Source organism: Coturnix japonica, chromosome 1, assembly GCF_054131305.1.
Source record: "Coturnix japonica strain WE chromosome 1, WE-NBRP24, whole genome shotgun sequence".
In the NCBI taxonomy this organism is placed as follows: domain Eukaryota; kingdom Metazoa; phylum Chordata; class Aves; order Galliformes; family Phasianidae; genus Coturnix; species Coturnix japonica.
The window spans coordinates 148,263,905-148,283,377 of record NC_140663.1 but is presented as its reverse complement, the minus strand read 5'-3'; the positions used below and the strand labels follow the sequence as shown (position 1 = coordinate 148,283,377).

Sequence of the window (19,473 nt, the reverse complement as noted above, 5' to 3'; positions counted from 1 at the left end):
TCTTCATGAAAATGAGCTTGTACACCCACTTTCATTCAGCTGGCCATCGCTTTTGTATTTCAGAGTTGGTTTTCCACTCCCAGCCCTTTTATTTCAGCATGTCTTCAGCAACTGTATTTTTCTTTCTTCAAAATATATTTTATTTAGTTTTATTTAGTCAAGCATACTGTACTCTCTAGACTGCAATTTGAATGGTACCCTGTAAGCATGTGCATTAAGTCTTAACACTTGACAAGGAGCAGAAGATCTTAGTGGTACTTTACCAACAGCTGCATTATGCACAATTATGGCTTACAACTTACAGGAGTGACTAGAATGGACATTGTTAACACCAGTGCGACCCACACTTTAGTTTTTATGAGATTAGCAGATGCTGTTCACTTACTAAAAGGCACCAAAGGCAGCCTTGTGTGACACCCTGGTCCATTGTTTTGCAAGCAGCACTGAATAAATGATGGCCTGATAGAATTTCCCTGCATCTTTCCCAGACTTCTCTTCATATTTTCTATTTTTCAAAAGCTAATGCAGGAAGTGTAATTAGAGTGTATAATGATGGTTACAACAGCCCCAGAAACACGAGATTGATTCCCATGATGGCTGAAAAACACTCCATGCAGTATGTATAAACAGGCCCAATTTCAGAGTTCTAATTAACTTTATTAATGTTTAGTGCAGAAAGTAAGAAGGCAACTTAAACAAGGATATAAAAAGCACTGAAGCACTGAAACACTGGTTTCATAACTGACTCTTATTGGAAGACATGTTTTTCAGTGTTTTGTAAAGAAAAATAGAGTAATTTAGAAGAAAGATATCTAATATCTAATACACTCTAATAATAAGGAAGTTTTAAATAATGGAGCAAAGATAATAATAGTAGCTTCCTACTTGGTAACATAGGTAGCAATTCTTTATGATGTGCAATTAATAAAAATGATAGCAAACATGTAACAATGTACAATGACAGTGCGATAAAAGAGATGCAATTATGTGCAAGTTTCCTATTGTGCCAGCAAATAAGACTTTATGGGCTACTGGAAAATGAGTTTGTGAAAATCCAATTGTAGAAACCTTTTCCATTATATGTTCCTTTTGTAGAAACACATTAACTCACATGTGAAAAGATAAAAAATTACATTGGTAAATAACTGTGGAGAATGACCTTTTGCCCACTACAGATACAACTGCAAAACACTGCATTCATAGAAATTATATATATATATATATATAATCTTGATATAATTGGTACGACTAAGATTAAGAGGAGCAATATATTATTCACACATAAAGTATATAATCTGCATAGATTTTTCTGTTTACTGTCCATGGATTTCCATTTTGTAAATGAATATACGACTAAGTGAACTTTGGTGCTTTTCAATGAACTCAGACTGGAATATGTCTGAAAAATTTATCTGATACACATTTCCCATTACTATAATTGCAAATGTTGCTGTAATAACACCTTTTAGGTACTAATATTTCTTCAGAACAGAAATTGCAGTGGAAAACATAAGATTACTTTTCTTGCATTCCCATATTCCCAGGCATGGAGATCTAACAATACTTATGAGATACGACTATTGAGAAGTTCTCAAAACATATGGTCAGGAGTTTCTCAAATAAAATGATCATGCCTTGGAATAATTCATTATTTGTTTCTGCTGATATTTTTTTGTAGTCTCAATAGATAAAGGCATAATAAAAAGTCTTTCTAATGTGAAGAAAATCTACCGACTGTTTTTGTGGAGTTTGGAAGCAGAGTATTAATATGTAGAGAAGTTTGAAACTCACAAGTATGTAATGTCAGTAATGGAAAATTAGTGTATCTTTTCAAGCTATCTATTATAGTTTGTTTTAAAGCTTTGATTTATATTCTATAGTGCTCGCAGCCTTGCCAGGAGAGCTTCTACCTCTGGAATGGTTTCACCCTTAGAAGGAGACCCATTACGCTCTGTCTTCCTTTCTTTGTTGCCTTCTCCATTACAGGCTTCCTTTCTCCCAGCAGCCTTGTTCCAACCTGTAGAACTTGTTTCCACATCATAAGTAACTTCTTTGGTGACTGGGCTTCTTGTCGAGTTTAAGCTGATATTGTGGCGCGAACATGACTTCTCTAGTTGTGCTTTCTGGTTCTCTGTGAAAGATAAAACAAATAAGCTTCATCTCAACATAAAATGCTCAGTTTCAATACTCAGTTATTTGAAAACATCTCTTGACAAAACAAAATTTCACGTGCAGATGACACATTAAAAACATTAATGATGTTCACAGAGGCAAGAACAATGAAGAAAAAAACAGCAAGCCTGGTCCCTTGGAAGTAATACAAACTTTACACAACTTTATTAGATTAGCATCCATATTTCCCATAAAATCAGGAACAGAGACTGACAGGATCCTTCTTTCTCACTTGAGTCAAAGAGAAAACATTACTCAGCACTTCACAATGGCTTCCAAACTTTTATCTGGTTAATTACATTTCCTACATATTTTTTAAATGATCAAATTTTGAAATGTAAAAAAAATAATCTATTTCCATTGTAACAATTCTTATTTAGGCAGCTAAGCAATTTTCAGAATCTGCTACTTTTTGCTTAATATCATTGGTATTAACTGTCAGAAGAAGCTGCACTTGGTTAAGATTCAGGTGCTTTGCTGGGCTGATGTGTATTAAAGGACAGATTTCTACCGTGCACACAGCCCCAATATTCATGTAACAGCATCTGAAGAGTCCCTCACATAGATCTCAAACTTTTTAAAAACAGGCATACTCAATATTCATGTAACCTTGAACAAGGCTTGAAAATGGTTTCAGCAAACTTGACATGACATTTAAAGTTTTTTTGGTTATTCTCTGAAAGATGTTCCATCATCCCAATAGTAATGACTTTGGAGCACAGGCAGTCACTCATGACAGTGTGTTTTATGTGAGAGCTGAAAATTCCTACCAAAAACAGCTTGTACATTAAAAGGCAGCTGCTGAAGATATTTACTGCACTGTCATTCCCTGACCAGAGGCTCCCAGTGATGGATGAGGATTTTACACACTTTCTTGGACAATCTCAGCAAATTTTACAAGTGCAATCACCCTTTGGGAAGTGGAGGAAAATAAATGCCTTTCTATCATCTTTTAATGCAGATAAATAGTTCTTAATTAAATTTTGATAACAGCTTATTTTTTCTCACTTAGCAGAAAAACCTAATTTCTATTTTGTATTATGGAAAACAGTTTGCCCCCAAAGATGCAGTAATGTACACTTCAGATTTCCAGAAGGCCAAAGATTGGAGATAAACACATCTTCATAATTACACATAATAAACCCATTATATTAATTAAAATATCCCATTCTGCTTAAATGTTTACATTTATTGGTTCTGAACATATATTTACAGGCTGAGAAAAGCATGCCACCTGTATCAGTACACAGAATTTAAGCTGCATTGTAGCTGTTTTTGTTTAGATTGTGTTAAAGATAACCTAGGAGTAGTGGGAAAAACACGTGTTTTGAAAATCAATACATTTTAAACCAAAAGATAAAATGCCAGAATCAAAGATTAGGTGTAGGTTTGGACTAACACTCAAGTTCCAACTACTTGGCAGTTCACTGGAATCCTTACCCCAGAACAGTCAAGGATCAATTTAGCATGAAGAACTATACTCAGTAAAAGCTGTAGTGAATGCTAATGCACTGAGGCTTCAGCATTTTCCCACTTTCTCATGATATGACTTAAGTATCTTAGAAAAGCAAAAAGATTAAGCAAGAAACTGCTCCAAGTTAACTGCCAAGAAACAGTAGATGTTGGGATCTATCTACAGCATCATCCCACTTTGAAACTCTGATTTAGACTTGCAGAAAGATGTCTCATAACTTGCTAATTACAATCTGGAATTCTAGTGTAAATGACTGAGTAAAGCTGAGTATAATTTGTTGTGTTTTTTCTTTCTTTCTTTCTTTCTTTTTTTCTTTTTTTTCCCTTTAAAGCAGCAGCAATGGCATTGATAATCTTGACTTCCTTGGAGTACACTAGTGAACAGAGGGCTGGAGCACCTCCCCTATGAAGACATATTCAGGGAGCTGGGCTTATTCAACTTGGAGAAGAGAAAGCTGTGAGAAGACCTCATTGCAGCCTTCCAGTATTTAAAAGGGGATTATAAAAAGGACAGGAATCAACTTTTTACAAGAGTAGATAGTTACAGGACAAAGGGGAATGGTTTTAAGCTGAAGGAAGCAAGGTTTAGATTGGATGTCAAGGGGAATTTCTTCACAGAGAGAGTGGTGAGGTGCTGGAACAGACTTCCCAGAGAGACTGTGGATGTTCCATCCCTAGAGGTGTTCAAGGCCAGGTTGGATGGGGCCCTGGGCAGCCTGGTCTAATATCAGATCTGGAGGTTGCTGGCCCTGCCTGTTGCAGAGGACTTGGATCTTGATCCTTGGGGTCACTTCCAACCCAAGCCATTCTATGATTCTATGAACAAAGTCAATTTGTAAGACCAGAGTCCTTCCCTTCCTGCAAAAACAGGGAACGGCATTAGGAAGTGTCTTGACAACCAGTTCATTTATGCCATTAGTCCTTACTTTGCTTGTTGTTCAGGGAAGAAGTCAGAATTCCTTGAAACAATCACATAGTTATATCCTTAATACTAAGAAATGAGAACATTTTGCTTCAGTCATTTATTCAGTCATTATCTGAATCCAGTTCTATCATCTTAAAGTTGTTTCAGATGCTTCCTAAATCAGGTGGCACCTTGTATGTTCTTTCAATTAAGGTTTTCTATATGCCTTAATGCATGCTCGGTATTAGCAGATTTGGCTGTAGGCAATTCCCAGCACAGTAAACTGTCTGTTAGGAATCCTATTCAGATACACTGAACTTTTCTGCTGGACCTGATTCAGAAAGTTTCTACATACTTGTAGTCCTAGATTTCACTTTAGTAAATAAGTATCCAAAAAACTATTCTTTTTATCAGAGTGAAGGACTGCTGCCGTTTAAGTTAAAGTTCAAAACTAATTAGATATTAGTAAGAACAAACGGAGAAACTCACACTAATTCCTTAGTAATAATTTCTAATTTGGCAGTATTTTATTTTAATAAAGCAGTAATTAGCATCAACCCCAAACTCTGCAACAACCTGTACTGCTTCACACATTGATTCAAAGCTTTCATGCTTTGGTGACTTGGTACCACACCCACTCCACAGTCTATTTATATTCAGGAAAACCCTCATGTCCAAATTATTTGATAAATTAAGCACAAGAATAAATAATCATTACTATATTTCTATTAGAGATTGGAATGCTTTGAAGCATTAGAGTAAGGAAGTTCTGGAATGCATGTATACTAAAGCAAGAAAAAAAAAAAAAAAAAAAAAAAAAGCATGATCAGTTATGAGGAGCAATTTAATCTGTTCCTGAAAAGATATTTCATGTGGCCGTCTGCAATAGCAAAGAAGTAGGTAAGGGGCATTGGGCAACACTTTCAGTATTTTCCTTTCTGTAACAAAGGAATCTACAGGAGATCCATAAAATGGACAGAATTAACAGGTTTTTTTTTTAAACTACCTTGAACCATTCCACCATGGTCATTTATCATTTCAGTTTGTGCTTTTATCTGAAACCAAAAGTACATGTGAAAATATATTTGAAAACTCCATTTGAGACTGTGTACAGAATAAAAAGTGCATTTACACACTACACAACTTGTTTCAAATACAGAGTGAACTGAAAACAATGCTAAAGGCAGTTAAAAGGAAACTACTCATGGAGAAGCACATCTACATGAAGTCTTGTGAATAAAAAAGCTTACATTGATGAAGATGCACTACTTGTCCACCTACTGTAGCAACCTCTACCTTCATGCAGCAGCAAGACAAAAAAGAAATCAGGCATTAAAAATCACTGATTAAAGACAGAAGTTATTAATTAGCTGTATACATTGGAAATAGTTATGGTCCATAAGATTGATGTTTCTAATGTTTGGCTGCTCTGAGAAATCAATTAACCATCACTTACACATCAATAATCACTATGAAGATGAAAATTTAAAAAGAAAAAAGAAAAATAAAAAAGAACAAAAACTTTGATTTCACACTTAAGGTTTCTAAAGACTACAGTAAGAAAACTTTTCCCCATAATAATTTTGACTTTACCACTACTGAATGCTTTGAGGCTCAGGTATGATAGAGATCACATTGTACACTACTGAAGTCTAAGTGTTCAGATCTTATCTTATTGTAGATCCTTGACATCTTTAGGCCTATTAAAATTCAGTTTTTCCAGATGTGAGTTTCTTGAACATTGCTGTTAATCAAAAACATTTCAAAATTGTATTCACATAACCCGGGGCCAAATAGCTGCTATCATAGTGAGACAAGTCTTCTAAAATTACTTTGATTAACAACAATGTTCAGAAAAAAACAGTTGACAGAAAATTGTGCTTAATAGCTTTCCTTAGTTTAAATGGTGTCCTAGGATAGAATAACATAATCTATTAAAAGCCACATACTTTATATTCAGGGAAAAAAAAAGAAATTGTGCAATAGTATGTGTACAAAAAAAATCAGCAATGTGAGACCTGCCTGCTGTGAACCTGGGGAAACAAAATACGATAGGTTGGAGATTTTTAAATCCTCACTAATGCTGTTATATATTATCTTTAATGGTGAACAAAAATGATTTCAATAGACTTACTGAAGTTGAGACACAGATTTTTCTAAAGCCGGTAATAAATATTTTAAATAAAAATGTACTTTGAAAAGCTTTATTTCATTGCATAGTCTCTCAATAAAAGTCTTGGTACTAAGGACATATTTAGTTTTTATGTAAATACTTGTACACTGATTGGAAAATAAAGCTGTAAATACAATAAAGAGAACGACATTACATGGCATTATAAGCTTGTATTACAGTCATACATCTCAATGTGGGGCATGATAAAATCATAATATAGGCAAGAACGATTGCAGTTATAGTCTCATTACATCTTTTACCGAGTTAACAAGGAAAATTGCTCAAAGACTCAGTGTAGTATTTCTGATCTCTTTGGCTTCTGCTCCATGTGCATTATATTCCTGAAGCTATGTCTATGCTGATAGATTTTCTTCGGACAACACTTACACATCACCCTTATCACAAATGCAAATTATTTTTACATTATGAATCATGACTTGACTTTGCTAGAAAATATTCTAGGGGCATGCCCCCATGTCAAATGGTTTTGGCTTGGTAAAAGTAATAGCCCTCACCACTGGCTGCTCAGCGTGGTGTCACACTTTGACCTTGGTTCCCGGTCCCTGATGAGTGAAACTGAAAGTCAGGGAAGAGGTACTGAATCATGTTCATGTTGTACCCATGTGGCTTCCCAGCACAACAGGAGAAAAAAACTCCAATATTCAAAATGGTGATTTTGAACTTCCATATACCAAACTCTTGGCTTTTGTACTATCAGAAAGGGCAAAAATAAAATCATTAGTTCCTGTTTTCTTCTCAAGTAGGTGTCACAGTTTCATCTGGGATGGATTTTTCTTTATCACATGGTATGATGCTATGTTTCAGTCTAGGAGAAAAACAATGACGATAATACACTGATGTTTATTGCTGCTTCTAAGCTCCTAAGCAGCTATGCAGAATATATATACAGAATCAAGGCCACTCTTAGTGAAAGACCCGAGAAGCTGGGAGGGAAAAGAATTAGGTAAGCTGACTTAAACTGGCCAAAGGGACATTGCACACCATTTAGCCAAAGAGATATTTTACACCATCATGTGGAAGGAGTTTTGAAAGGGGTAGGAGTTAACTGGGCTCTTTTTCACTGCTTGAGTGGCTAGCTGGGCAGTGGTCAGGGGGTGGTGAGCAATTGTTTGTGCATCACAACATGTGTATAAATATATATAAATATATATTTATACAGACATACAGAACTGTTATACAGACATACAGAAATATTATCCTTTTTTCTATCTTAGTAAATAGTTTTACCTCAACACACAAATTCTGATTCTCTCCCCCATTCCCAAGGTGGTGGGAGTGAGTAAACAACTGTGTGGTACTCAGCTACTTGCTGGGTTAAACCACAACAGGAGGAAATGGGGGCTTTATTTTCTGCACTGCCCCTCCATCCCTACTACATCTTAAGGTGCTGCACATTTGTGAGCCTCGATTTTCTTATTTCCTTAAAGTCGTTTATACAGCCCGAAGTTAGTGCTCTGAAATCCATTCCTTGGCACTGGTGTTAGAACGTCACAGCACCTAATTCTCATCCTTAAAAGCCAGCCTTACCTCCCAGGAGCAAAATTCAGATGTAATAGGAAAGACTGCAATAGCTAGAAGGCACATGCCTATTACATAACATGACTCATAAAAATGTTCTATCATCATCTTGCTGGATAGTGTAATGAAAAATACTTAAAATATATTTTATTGCCATTTTTTATTAGTTTCCTATTTTTTCAACATTTCTGTGACTGACAAGGGAAGGATGGAAGAAAATCCCCCAAATCAGGGGAGTGTTGTGTGTTGGTGTGACTTATTTCATTTATACCCCACAGCACTAACCCTAGCACCTAAAGCAGTGTTAGCTGTACTCAAATGATCTTTGATAAGAAATTTCTTAGACCATAATACTTCATGCTAAGTGCTCACAATTTGACTTAATCCAAAGCAGAAAAGATTTGATAAGGCACAGAAAAGTGTTACTGAGCCTTCAAAGATTAAATAAAAATAAAAACATACATTTAATTGATGTTGCTGTTCTAGTGTTTTATTAAAAAGTGTGAAATGCAAGGAATAAACATTAATCAATAGTTAAGATGAGATTCACTAAGTTTTCAGTAACACTGAATATAGTTTTTGTGTTCATTTCAGAGGCAAAAAGAGAGTATGCCAGAACTAAGTGAGACTGGGTTAGAGAATTTATATAAACTAAATTTCAATGCAAATCAATTATAAACTCTGAATAAATTAATTTGGGAAGAAACAAACTGTGCTGACCCAGCTCCTTTTACCCATTCTTAAAGCAAAGCCTTTCAAAACTGTTTTAATCTCTTGCTAACCTACATCTTCCCCAAAGACAAGCTCCTGCTGATCACTCCATTCAGTCTTACCCCTACTTCTTCCAAATGCACCTTGCATTTGCATTGAGATGTGTGGAAACAATTTCTGTTTATAATTTAATCTAATATGGCAATGACTTTCATTACAAGAAATGTAAATTTAAGTTATTATGATTTAAATGCAAGTCTTAATTGTCTCTCAAGAGGAAACAAGAACAATTGTTATCAAATTGATGATAAAATTTACCCAAGCTTTATATGTAAGTGAGGAGGGAAACCTCTGAAAGTGCACAATGGTGCACAGTCTTATGGCTTTAGCCTCCTTCCTAATTTCACTGCATAATAGTGGATCTTGTTTTGTTCTCATGCATCTTTCCATAAATGAAGATACATTTGGTAGTTTCTACGACACTGAAAAATGGAAACTTCCAAATTTGAAACCTACTTTATGATCACCATTGATTTTTAGAGCACATGGTTTGAGTTATTCTTAAAAAATAAAGAAGAGCAAGTTTCTTAATTAAAGAACAGATGAATAATTTTGTGTATGTCTAGTATTAATAAGCAATAAACTAATCTTATTTATGTTGGGATGAAGGAAGGTGAAAAGATGAACCTCAATCCTATCTCATTCTTATAGATGAGGCTTAGTGACAGTATGCTTTTGGGCAGTGGCTGGACTTCTTATTCAAATGAGGTGTTTATGGGATTTCTTCCAGGATACAAATAGGTACAAACATTTCTGTTCCTCAGAAAAGGAAACAATCAGGAAATTATAATGATATCTGACTAATATATCTGGGTTAGTTTAAATTTCTGAAATGTGTTTCATTACTGGGCTTTCTACTCTATACACAAGCATATTGTAGTTGACCATTTCAAGTTGGCGTGACAAAGAACAGAGAGGTCCATTTTTACATAAGGTCCATATTAATGTTTTATAAGCTATACTCTGATAATATTCTGATGATTTATGTAATAATAATAAAAAAAAATCTCATTCTAAACTGACGGCTTTGAACAGGAGATCCATTTAGTTTCCAAACACTTTTGTGTGGTATCTACCTATAGATAGATGAATACAAGCTACACTTTGATACAGAATTTAAGGAATATGCATAAACATTGCTAGCATCAAAGGAAAGTCTCTGGCAGCTGCAGTGTGTAATGATAAGTAATGTGTTGGGGAAAATAAATGGAAAAGAAACACTAAAGTTGTGGCAGTGTTTTCTCAATTGTTGTGGACCAACCCTTTCTCTGCCCCTCTTCCACAACAAAAAGAGCACTGGGAACCTTCATATCTCTGGAAAATAAAATCTCAACAAATTCAAACAATAAAAAACATCTAAAAGAATGACCTGTTATTTATGAGATTCCACTCACTGCAGCTCTAAATAGTATTGTTGCTTGTTAAGTATTTATTAATTTAGCATAAATATTTTACAAAAAAACAACTGTGCCTAGTAATTGCCTTTAGAATTTAATGCCAAACTCTTGAGTTTATCCTCTTCTTATCCACTATTCCTGATAAGAAAGCTTTACAAAGGATCCTAAGCATTCTAATTACTGCTAGAAAAGCATAGTATTTGTATATCCTTGTTATAGCCCAAATTTCCATTTCCACACCTATATCAGCAATCAGAGTACTGATAAGTCGAAAAATCGAAGGTAGAACACAAATATTTTGTAATGTGAAAACTAATGGGAAAAAAAATCTTTCATCATCCATTGTACTTTTCTCCTATGGAATCAGCCTGCTTCTAAAGCAAAAGTAGTCCTGCAAATGCTTTTGGGAGTAACATAAAGTTAAAAGGTGAAGACTGCTGGTAAAGTAGGCGAGTGTTAGTCTTAACAGTCAAGTAGAAATGCAATTTTCTTACATTCCTCTAACTCGTACTGGAACAATGTGCTTGGGCAGTTTGCGCCCACACAGGTCACAGTCACAGTGTGCCGTCATTCACTATTATCCAAAAGACTGCAGGAATAGCTTCCAGGCTCCCATGCTCCTCTCTTTACAGCACGGAAGCAAAGAGGTGATTGTGAAGTGTAACCTGCGTACACTAACATCCAAGATTGCCTTCATGAATGCACTGGAGATAGTCTGAAGCTGAGTCACCTTGCTTCATGTGACTTTCATCATTCAAGAATTATTATTACTATGGTTCTTCCTTTTCTCTGCTGTAGAAAATTTAATGGTCAAAATCATGCTAGAAAGTAGAAACTGTGCAGCAGGAAATAGTACATTTTTAAGAGCCTTACTAAAAAACAAATATTAGGAAATAAATGCAATGTAAAAAGTGATTCATTTTCTGCTTGTTTCTCAAGACTGCCTATAAACTGCTCTGACAGTTCTCTTTTAGCGTATCAAGCTAATTAATGTTATGTGTTTTCACTCAATTATTTATTTCCTCTCTTTGGGATGGACTGTGATTGGGCCTTGCTCATGTGTGAAGGAAGATGAGATCTGAAAATAATCCTGCTCTTGACATGATCCAGTGATAGATGTGTTTCACACCAAGAACTGTACGCTGCAAGTTTAACAAATCACTTTGCAAAGGGACTAGGTTTTCAACAGAATCTAATTAAGGAAATTTTCTCTAAAGATGGCTCTTACTCACTTCCCCCATCATCACGGATTATTATCTGAAACAAATTCTAAATACATTGTCATAGGTAATTAATCCAATCCAGACAAATTCAAAACGTTCTGTTTAACATCATTAATGGTATGCATTTCTCACTTCATGAACACATTTGCGTCCTATATTTTAACAGATAAACACTTTGCAGACACTTTGTTATGTAAAAACTCAGTTAATCCTCAAAAGCCAGCTATGAGATTTCCAGATTCCTCTTTTCCTAATCAATTGAATGCAGTTAGTGTGTACGACTGATCAGGTATCAGAAAAGATCAGTTAGTCTTGCTATGTAAGGGAGTATTTTTTTAATTTAAGACTTAAATTTCTTTGGTCCACATTCTTTGGTCTAATAGAAGAAGCTTTTCTCTCACTTAGATGAAAAACTTAATGCAGACACAGAGCCAATAAAAGAGACTGAACAAATGATCCCTTTACATTCACTGAAAAATCAAGGCTGAAAGCAGCAAGACCTCCTAAACAACTGAAAGGAAAAAGAATTTTACATATGGACCTGGTATTACTTTGTCTATTTTGACTTACAAAGCAGCCTTGCAAATGTGCCTAGCTCAAAAGGTGATACTAAAAACAAAAGGTTAGAGATCATCATGGTATATTAATTATGCAAAAGAAGCCAAACTAAATTTAATCAGAAACAGCAGCCTCCAAACAGGAAAAATCTCTTTTTTTGTCAGAGAAAACATTTATGGTAATGCCAGTGCATCTGCTGATTACAGTCAGAGCTGCAGGATGCCAACATTAAATCACTGAACCATCTTGACAGCTTCTTGCTACTCAAGTCACATTCTAATAATAATTTGCTGTGAAATCTACCCAAATCTGAAAATTAGCCAGAAAATGTTTACAAAGAATATAGGTAAGAGCCAATAATGGAGATATAAATTGATTTTCATTTGAAAAAAAACACATCTAAAATAGATGTTTGGTCCTTAGACATTTCAGAACTGCATTTATATTGATAAGTCTCTAGAAAAGACTGAACATTTTAAGAACAAAATATATTTTTTCTTCAATTTCCTGTTGATCATGACCTACCACATTTTTTTGTTTAGAATGTTTGCATGCGTGTTTGTTTAATATCAACTCAGATTAGCCAATTTCTAATTCCTGACACCTGAGGATACTACACAAAACAATATACTTCATTGTAAAGCTTTAATTGATGCATCTATGTACTGTGGAGGGTGATTACTTGAATAATAAGTATCAGAGATGTGTGATCTGGTTGCTAAGCAAATGTGAGCAAGACCACAAGCCTGGGAAACTACGTAACAATGAATCAAGGTGTGATGACAGGATAATTATTCCATGAATCGTCATGTTGAAGGACTCACAGAACACTGAGCTGCATGCGATCACACATCAGAACACTGCTTGAGGGGTAATTAAAGTAATAACAGAAAAGTCTGGTCAATCACAAATAATAGAAAAATACAAGCTTAACTTATTTCTCTGTAGCATGCACAGTCAAATGATTCAATTCAGAGGACAGCAGATTACAGCAAAGACCACTGGAATTTATCTGAATTAGCATTAAAGGTTTTCTTTTTCAGCAAGTGTAAGAGTAAGACAAACACCATAGCTACAAATGTTTCCCCCTTACTTCTTTTTTCCCTGGAGATTTTATTGCTGAGCATGATGTTACATGTATGGAATAGCTCTTCATTGAGCTTGGGTGACATCTTTCCCAAAGCCTTGCCAAGATGCTTTATGTATTTTGGGGGTGAGGGAGAGGAAGTCCTGGAACTCTTCAGCAACAGACAAAACATTGGTGTGTCATCAACAGAGCTCTGTTGGGAACACAAAGCACAGCACCATATGGGCTGCCAGGAAGAAAGTTAACTTCCACCCAGACAGACCTGGCACAACTGCTGATATTTTAACAGATCAATACTTATTTAGTTGCCATTGCATATCTACATTTGATGAAAGCTATTCACGCATCAGTTTTAAGACTTTTAAGACTTCCAAGATACAGTTTCACAGTTTTGATATTTGCCTAACACATTTCCATTCCTCTCCCTCTCAGCTTTTGTTCAGTTTACTGTATCACTTTATACTGGTATAAACCCCCCTCTACAAGCTCGCACTTCATCTCTGAGCATATATACTTAGTGTAGAGAAAATAATCTCATTCTAGAAGTAAGCCTGTCTGTGATGGAAACCATCTGATTGCTTAGTTGTACATATTCAGAAATCTCCTCACTCTCCCATGTGCCACCATTATTCCTTCTGTTTACTCTTAAATTTTCATGAATACCAGGATACACATTTATAACTGTCATATACAGGTCATATATAATCACGACCACTGCATTTCTGAAAAAGAAAATTCTTTTCCTGCCATCACATTCTGAAGAGAACCTAAAAACACCTCTTAGGAAACACACTGCATATAATAATTGAAATTGTCATAATGACATTTCTTTCTAGAATGAATATGTTCTGTAAACACATTGCTAGCTCATCAGTTAAGTTACTCAGTCATGGTAAATATGTTAGGTTTATATTTCCAAATCTTTCCTAGCATCCTCATTAGAACTCATTTCAAAAGAGTAATGTTATACCCAAATAGCTTTAAATGCTATGAAGAAAAACAAATTCTACTGATAAATAACTCAGTGTTCAGCAGCTGAATGCAGCCTAGGTAAAATCTATTAAAATGCAAATCTCAAGAACAGACTTGATCATTTTAAAGTAACATCCAATAGAAGAAATATAATTTTAAGATTTCTGCAATAATACTGTGAACAAATCAGGATTCCTAGCATCAACCAGCACCACTGAAGAATAACTGTTCAGCAGATTCAGAGGACGGTTCTAAAAATTATGGTTAGATATTCATGTATTTCACTTCAGAAATATCCCAACTCAGGAAGACTATGGTGGTGAGGGAGAATATCCTCTAAGAATTCAGCTACTGCAAACTACATCTGATCTTTTGGCTGGGTCTGTAACTAGGAAATTGCAAAATTACTAAAAAGGCCTTTATGTCTCTTGGAAAGATGTTGCAGGGATCAGGAGTATAGCTAGGGTCCTCCTCAATTCTCCTGGTTTGAGATGCTCTGCCCAGGGAGGTGATGTGTCCCTGGCAGTGTTCAAGAGGCATCTTGAGGATGAGGAGCTATGAGATATGGTTTAGTAGCTTGTGGTAGAAAGGGTAATGGGGCAACAGACGGAATAGATGATCTGGTAGGTCCTTTCGAACCTTCTACCTTCCTTTCCAATGCACTACAGGCGTTTTAGAAGGGATAGGCAAGTCAGAGGACTTGCCTTCTATACCAAAATATAGGTAACTATTAAGAGCTGCCTCTGAAATACAACCATGGAGAGCCTGTGTGTGAAAATTAGGGACTAAACCAGCAAAATACATCTGGTGCTCAGAAATTAATGCAGGCCATCTGATCAAGAGAAGTATATGGATGAGGCCTTCTTGCTTTAGATACAAGAAGTGATGTGCAGAGATGTTGGAGCGGGTCCAAAGGAGGGGTACAAAGATGATCAAAGGGCTGGAGCACCTCTTTTATGAAAAAAGGTTGGGGGATCTGGGCACGTTTAGCTTGGAGAATAGAAGGGTTTGTGAAGACATCACTGTGGCCTTCCAGTACATGAGGAGAGCTTGTTAGCAGGAGGGGGACTGACTTTGTTTAATAACATTTAAACTGACACTGTTTAATAATGATGGGACAAGGAGGAATGGCTTTTAAAATAAAAGAGGGGAGATTTAGGTTAGACATTAGGAAGAAATCTTTAACTCAGAAGGTGGTGAGCTATTGGAATGGGTTGCACATAGAAGCTGTGGATGCCCCCATCCCTGGAGTTGTTCAAGGCCAGGTTGGATGAGGCCCTGAGCAGTCTGAGCTGGTGGGTGACAACTCCACCCACAGCACAGGGTTGGAACTAGATGATCTTTAAGGTCCCTTCTAAGCTAGGCCATTCTATGATTCTATGATATAAGTTTGCTGCTTCTGAGATTAGTAATGACAAAAGAGTTTTTTTCCATAATTTAACATTTAAATGGGAACAGTTTGAATAAGATGAGGTGTAGGTCTGTATTTTAATCTTCTATTATCTAAAAGCATACCTCAGAACAAAGTTCAATTGCATTTGTATAGGCACACTGCAACTACAGAAACAAAATAATCTTTTTTTTGGCAGTACTGTATAAAATTATTTGAAACAATGGAGCATGCTTAGTCCTGTGTGTCCTTGTGCCTGGCCAAAGGCCAATGATCCCCATGTGAGATTCACTGGAGTAAATGAGTTTCTGCTAGTTGCCTCAGGCTCCCTTCACAGTCAATGAGGAGAAACAAGCACTTCTGAAGTGTGCTTCATTTCACCCTGATGTAGATATCTGAAACAGGTAGAGACAGCTTACAGTAACTAACTCAAATGTGAATGCCTGCAGTAGCCATCTAAAAGTAAGTTACCAGATACTATTTTTAAAGGTTATAACTTCTGTATTTGAAAAGTTCGAACTTTTGACTACATAAAATCTGCATAAATGGCGGACTGTCTAGTCAGGATAGTGACAGGAGATTGTATGATCCTATGTTATACTCTCAGTGATTTCAGAGGTAGATAACAGATTATGTGCACCTCTCTCAATGCTTATTTAACATAAGCAATAGAATTTCATAAAGTTTGTTCTTGTGGAAGTAAATCACATTCTGTTTGCTAAAGCAAGTAGTTTAGACATGAACAGGGGAAAACTGTTTTGTATATAATATACAGTCAAGAATGGCAGATGTGAAAATAGTCATTATTAAGTATGCCACTCAGCTGTTACTTATCATAAATTTTTGCTTCTTAAAAATCCTTTATGTTCACTTCCTTTTCTCTAAATACTTAGGCATATATTTTACAGTTATTCATGTTTACAGATCTGTGATATAAATTTGTGTAGTTTTGCAAGTCTCTAACAAGCCTGAAACATATTCAGGACTTACAATCAGCCTATAAAATAACTGTACTGACATATGGAATTCTACCCCTCATGTGAAAATTATCACTGCTTTAAGCTGATAATGGTTTAGATTTAGTCCTAGCTATGCAAAATTTATAAATTCTAATAGTGTATATTGAAACCTAAGAATCTCATATGCAGTGTTTGCTTCTAGTTTTAAGGGATTAAGATATAAATATGGTGTTTTGCTTTGTATAGCAAGGCAACTGGATTTTAGATATTACTCTGCCTTATGTGTTTGAATTTGTGTTACCAAAGACTTCTAGCTTAGGTGAAAGGATTAAGGGGAAAGTGATTTAAGTCTCATGAAAATGTATACAGATTCTTTCTCTCAAATAAAAACAAACCACCAACAATCTCTAACAGTACTTATTAGAATGTGTATCAACTTAAAAAAAAATAGTATAAAACCATAGCAATACCTGTTATTCAACACTACTTTAACTCATATAGTCTCATTGCCATTTAAAATATACAATAAACAAAATACTTTCACTGGATCATATCACCATATTTTATGCATAGATTAAAGATTTTTTCTTCTTGTAAGCATACTAAGCATGACATTAAATTTGAATTATTCCATAAAACATAAACCTAAAGAATTAATAAAGGAAAGGAGTTCTAACATTCTAACAGCTATAATAATAATAATAATTAAAAATAATGTTTTTTTGGTATCAAATAAATACATGCAGTTAAACTTTTTTTCATCTCTGGACATACACCTTGTTCACATTTACAGATTAATAGACTTTTATGCTATATCTCATCATCCACACAGAAATAATCTGAATGACCTCTGCCTATCAGAATTAATACAGAAAGTAATTTCTTTTATCACACTATATACATTTCCATATTCTTCCAAGCAGGAATGACTGTTACACAAACAAAAGACCCTACTGAAATAAATAGATTTCAAATTTTTGAGACTCTTTTAATAGGCAAACACATAATACATCTGAATGTGGCTGAAATTGTATAGTACTGTACCAACAATAAAAACGATTTAATTTTCAAGGTCAGCACAAAGTGTGGGATGTCTATAGATCTTACCTATGCATCCACATCTGCTATAGTCCACTACAATAAAATCCTTGTAGGATATTGTAGTCTTTACACAGAATCATTATGCCTGACTCTACAGGACAAAAACAGAAAAGTGATTGCACTGTCAAGTGACTAGTCAAGGGAAAAAGGTAATCTTCAGAGTACAATTAAAAGTACATACTTTAGATATCTATTTCTTTTTTTTTTTTTTTTTTAAGTTTTAAAGTCCAGTTTAGATTAGTTTTAAATAGATAGTTACAACAAGTTCCATGAAATTAAGTGGAATACACATACATCAGACCATGAGCTTTCTTTACTTTCCTTATAGGTACTGAAACCCACCTGAGAACTGTCAGCTTTGAATGGCAGTTTCTGAGTCTTATTCCTAATAAAATGTTTTTTATTAGTGGTGTAAGTCAGGCAGAGAAGTGGGCTGAAGAAGATAAACAGATATACGGTAGACAGAGACCACTAAATCTAGTGCTTTGTGTAGCTGGCTGGCTACTTAAGACTTCTTTTTTTTCTTAAACACAGATCAGTAAGATATAATTTACACAGTAAATTAGATTGACCATATATGTGAGTTGGCATTAAGAGGTATCACGTTTTGGAAAGAATTAACATGAATGCTTATGACAGATAAGAGGATTTTGGATGATACTTCAGCTGCACCAAGGCCAGGTTGGATAGGGCCCTGGGCAGCCTGGTCTAGTATTAGATATGGAGGCTGGTGGCCCTGCATGGAGTATGGGGGTTAGAACTTCATGATCCTTGACGTCCTTTCAAACCAAGCCATTCTATGATTCTATGCACTGCATTACCATGGCCATTCAGAACCTGGTTTGTCTTTCAGATCACTGTTTCTGATGCTGAAAAGCACCACCCACCGCCTCACTGAGCTTACATCCACTGTTTGGTTTTCATAAACATTTAGCAAGCATCAATTAATGTCAGTGGGTTGACATTAATTTATATGTATTATCTATACAAAAATGACATGGTCATTTTTCCACATGGAGGAATTCATTGACACACCTTTGCTTTATACGCACTTCCATGTCAAATGCCATTCAATCATACTGCCCCTCTGTTGCTATCTGCCACACAGCAACAAAATATAATGGAATCCTGGTGGGAAGATTCATTCTCTACTGCCATATCATCAACATCTGCCTCTGATGTCATGTGCCAGCATAATAGAATAGGAGGCATTACTTTGGAGCAGCCATCTTATTGCACAAATTGCACCCTTCCCCCTCCCTCCCTTAAAAAAAAGATCAAAAAAAACCCCACAGAAATTCTCAGTAATAATGGGATACATAAATTTGCAAGTAGGATTGTGGTAGCAGTACCAGAATTATTCAACAGCCATAGATTTCTAACATGAGAAATGGAGTTGTAGGAGAGAAATCTTCATCATCTGTGACTGCAACAAAACATATGCACTTCTAGAAACAGGCATTTGAAAATGTCTAGTGTCCAGGGTTATAGTATAGTTAATGACATTAGGAACCACCTTCTTCTGGAAAGTAACTCTCCAGAGAAATGAAGAAAATATAAAATACACTTCACTGTATTATGTATAGTGTGTACTACTGTATATGAAGGATATTCAATTGTTTAATGATCAACATTCACCATGTCCAGTAAATCAATTTATTGCAGTTATCACCAACTGGTGAGTTCCAATTTAAAACAAAAACAAACAAACAAAAAACCCCCCAAACCCCAACAGTAAACTTTTTATTCTTGAT

At 35.4% G+C, this 19,473-nt stretch overlaps 1 protein-coding gene across 5 annotated transcripts in view; it reads right to left on the bottom strand.

Annotated features, from left to right (window-relative positions):
• Window positions 1–636: 636 nt before the first annotated feature.
• DIAPH3 (diaphanous related formin 3) overlaps window positions 637–19,473 on the bottom strand; it is a 210,583-nt gene continuing 191,746 nt past the window's right edge. For 4 of the 5 annotated variants that reach the window (XM_085554115.1, XM_085554117.1, XM_085554124.1 and 1 more), the window contains one exon: window positions 637–2,131. In XM_085554115.1, the coding sequence (XP_085410241.1) occupies window positions 1,875–2,131 (257 nt within the window). In that variant the 3' untranslated portion in view covers window positions 637–1,874. Of the gene's footprint in view, window positions 2,132–5,799; window positions 5,846–19,473 lie in introns of all 5 variants that reach the window. The other variant, XM_085554133.1, reaches the window with a different exon arrangement.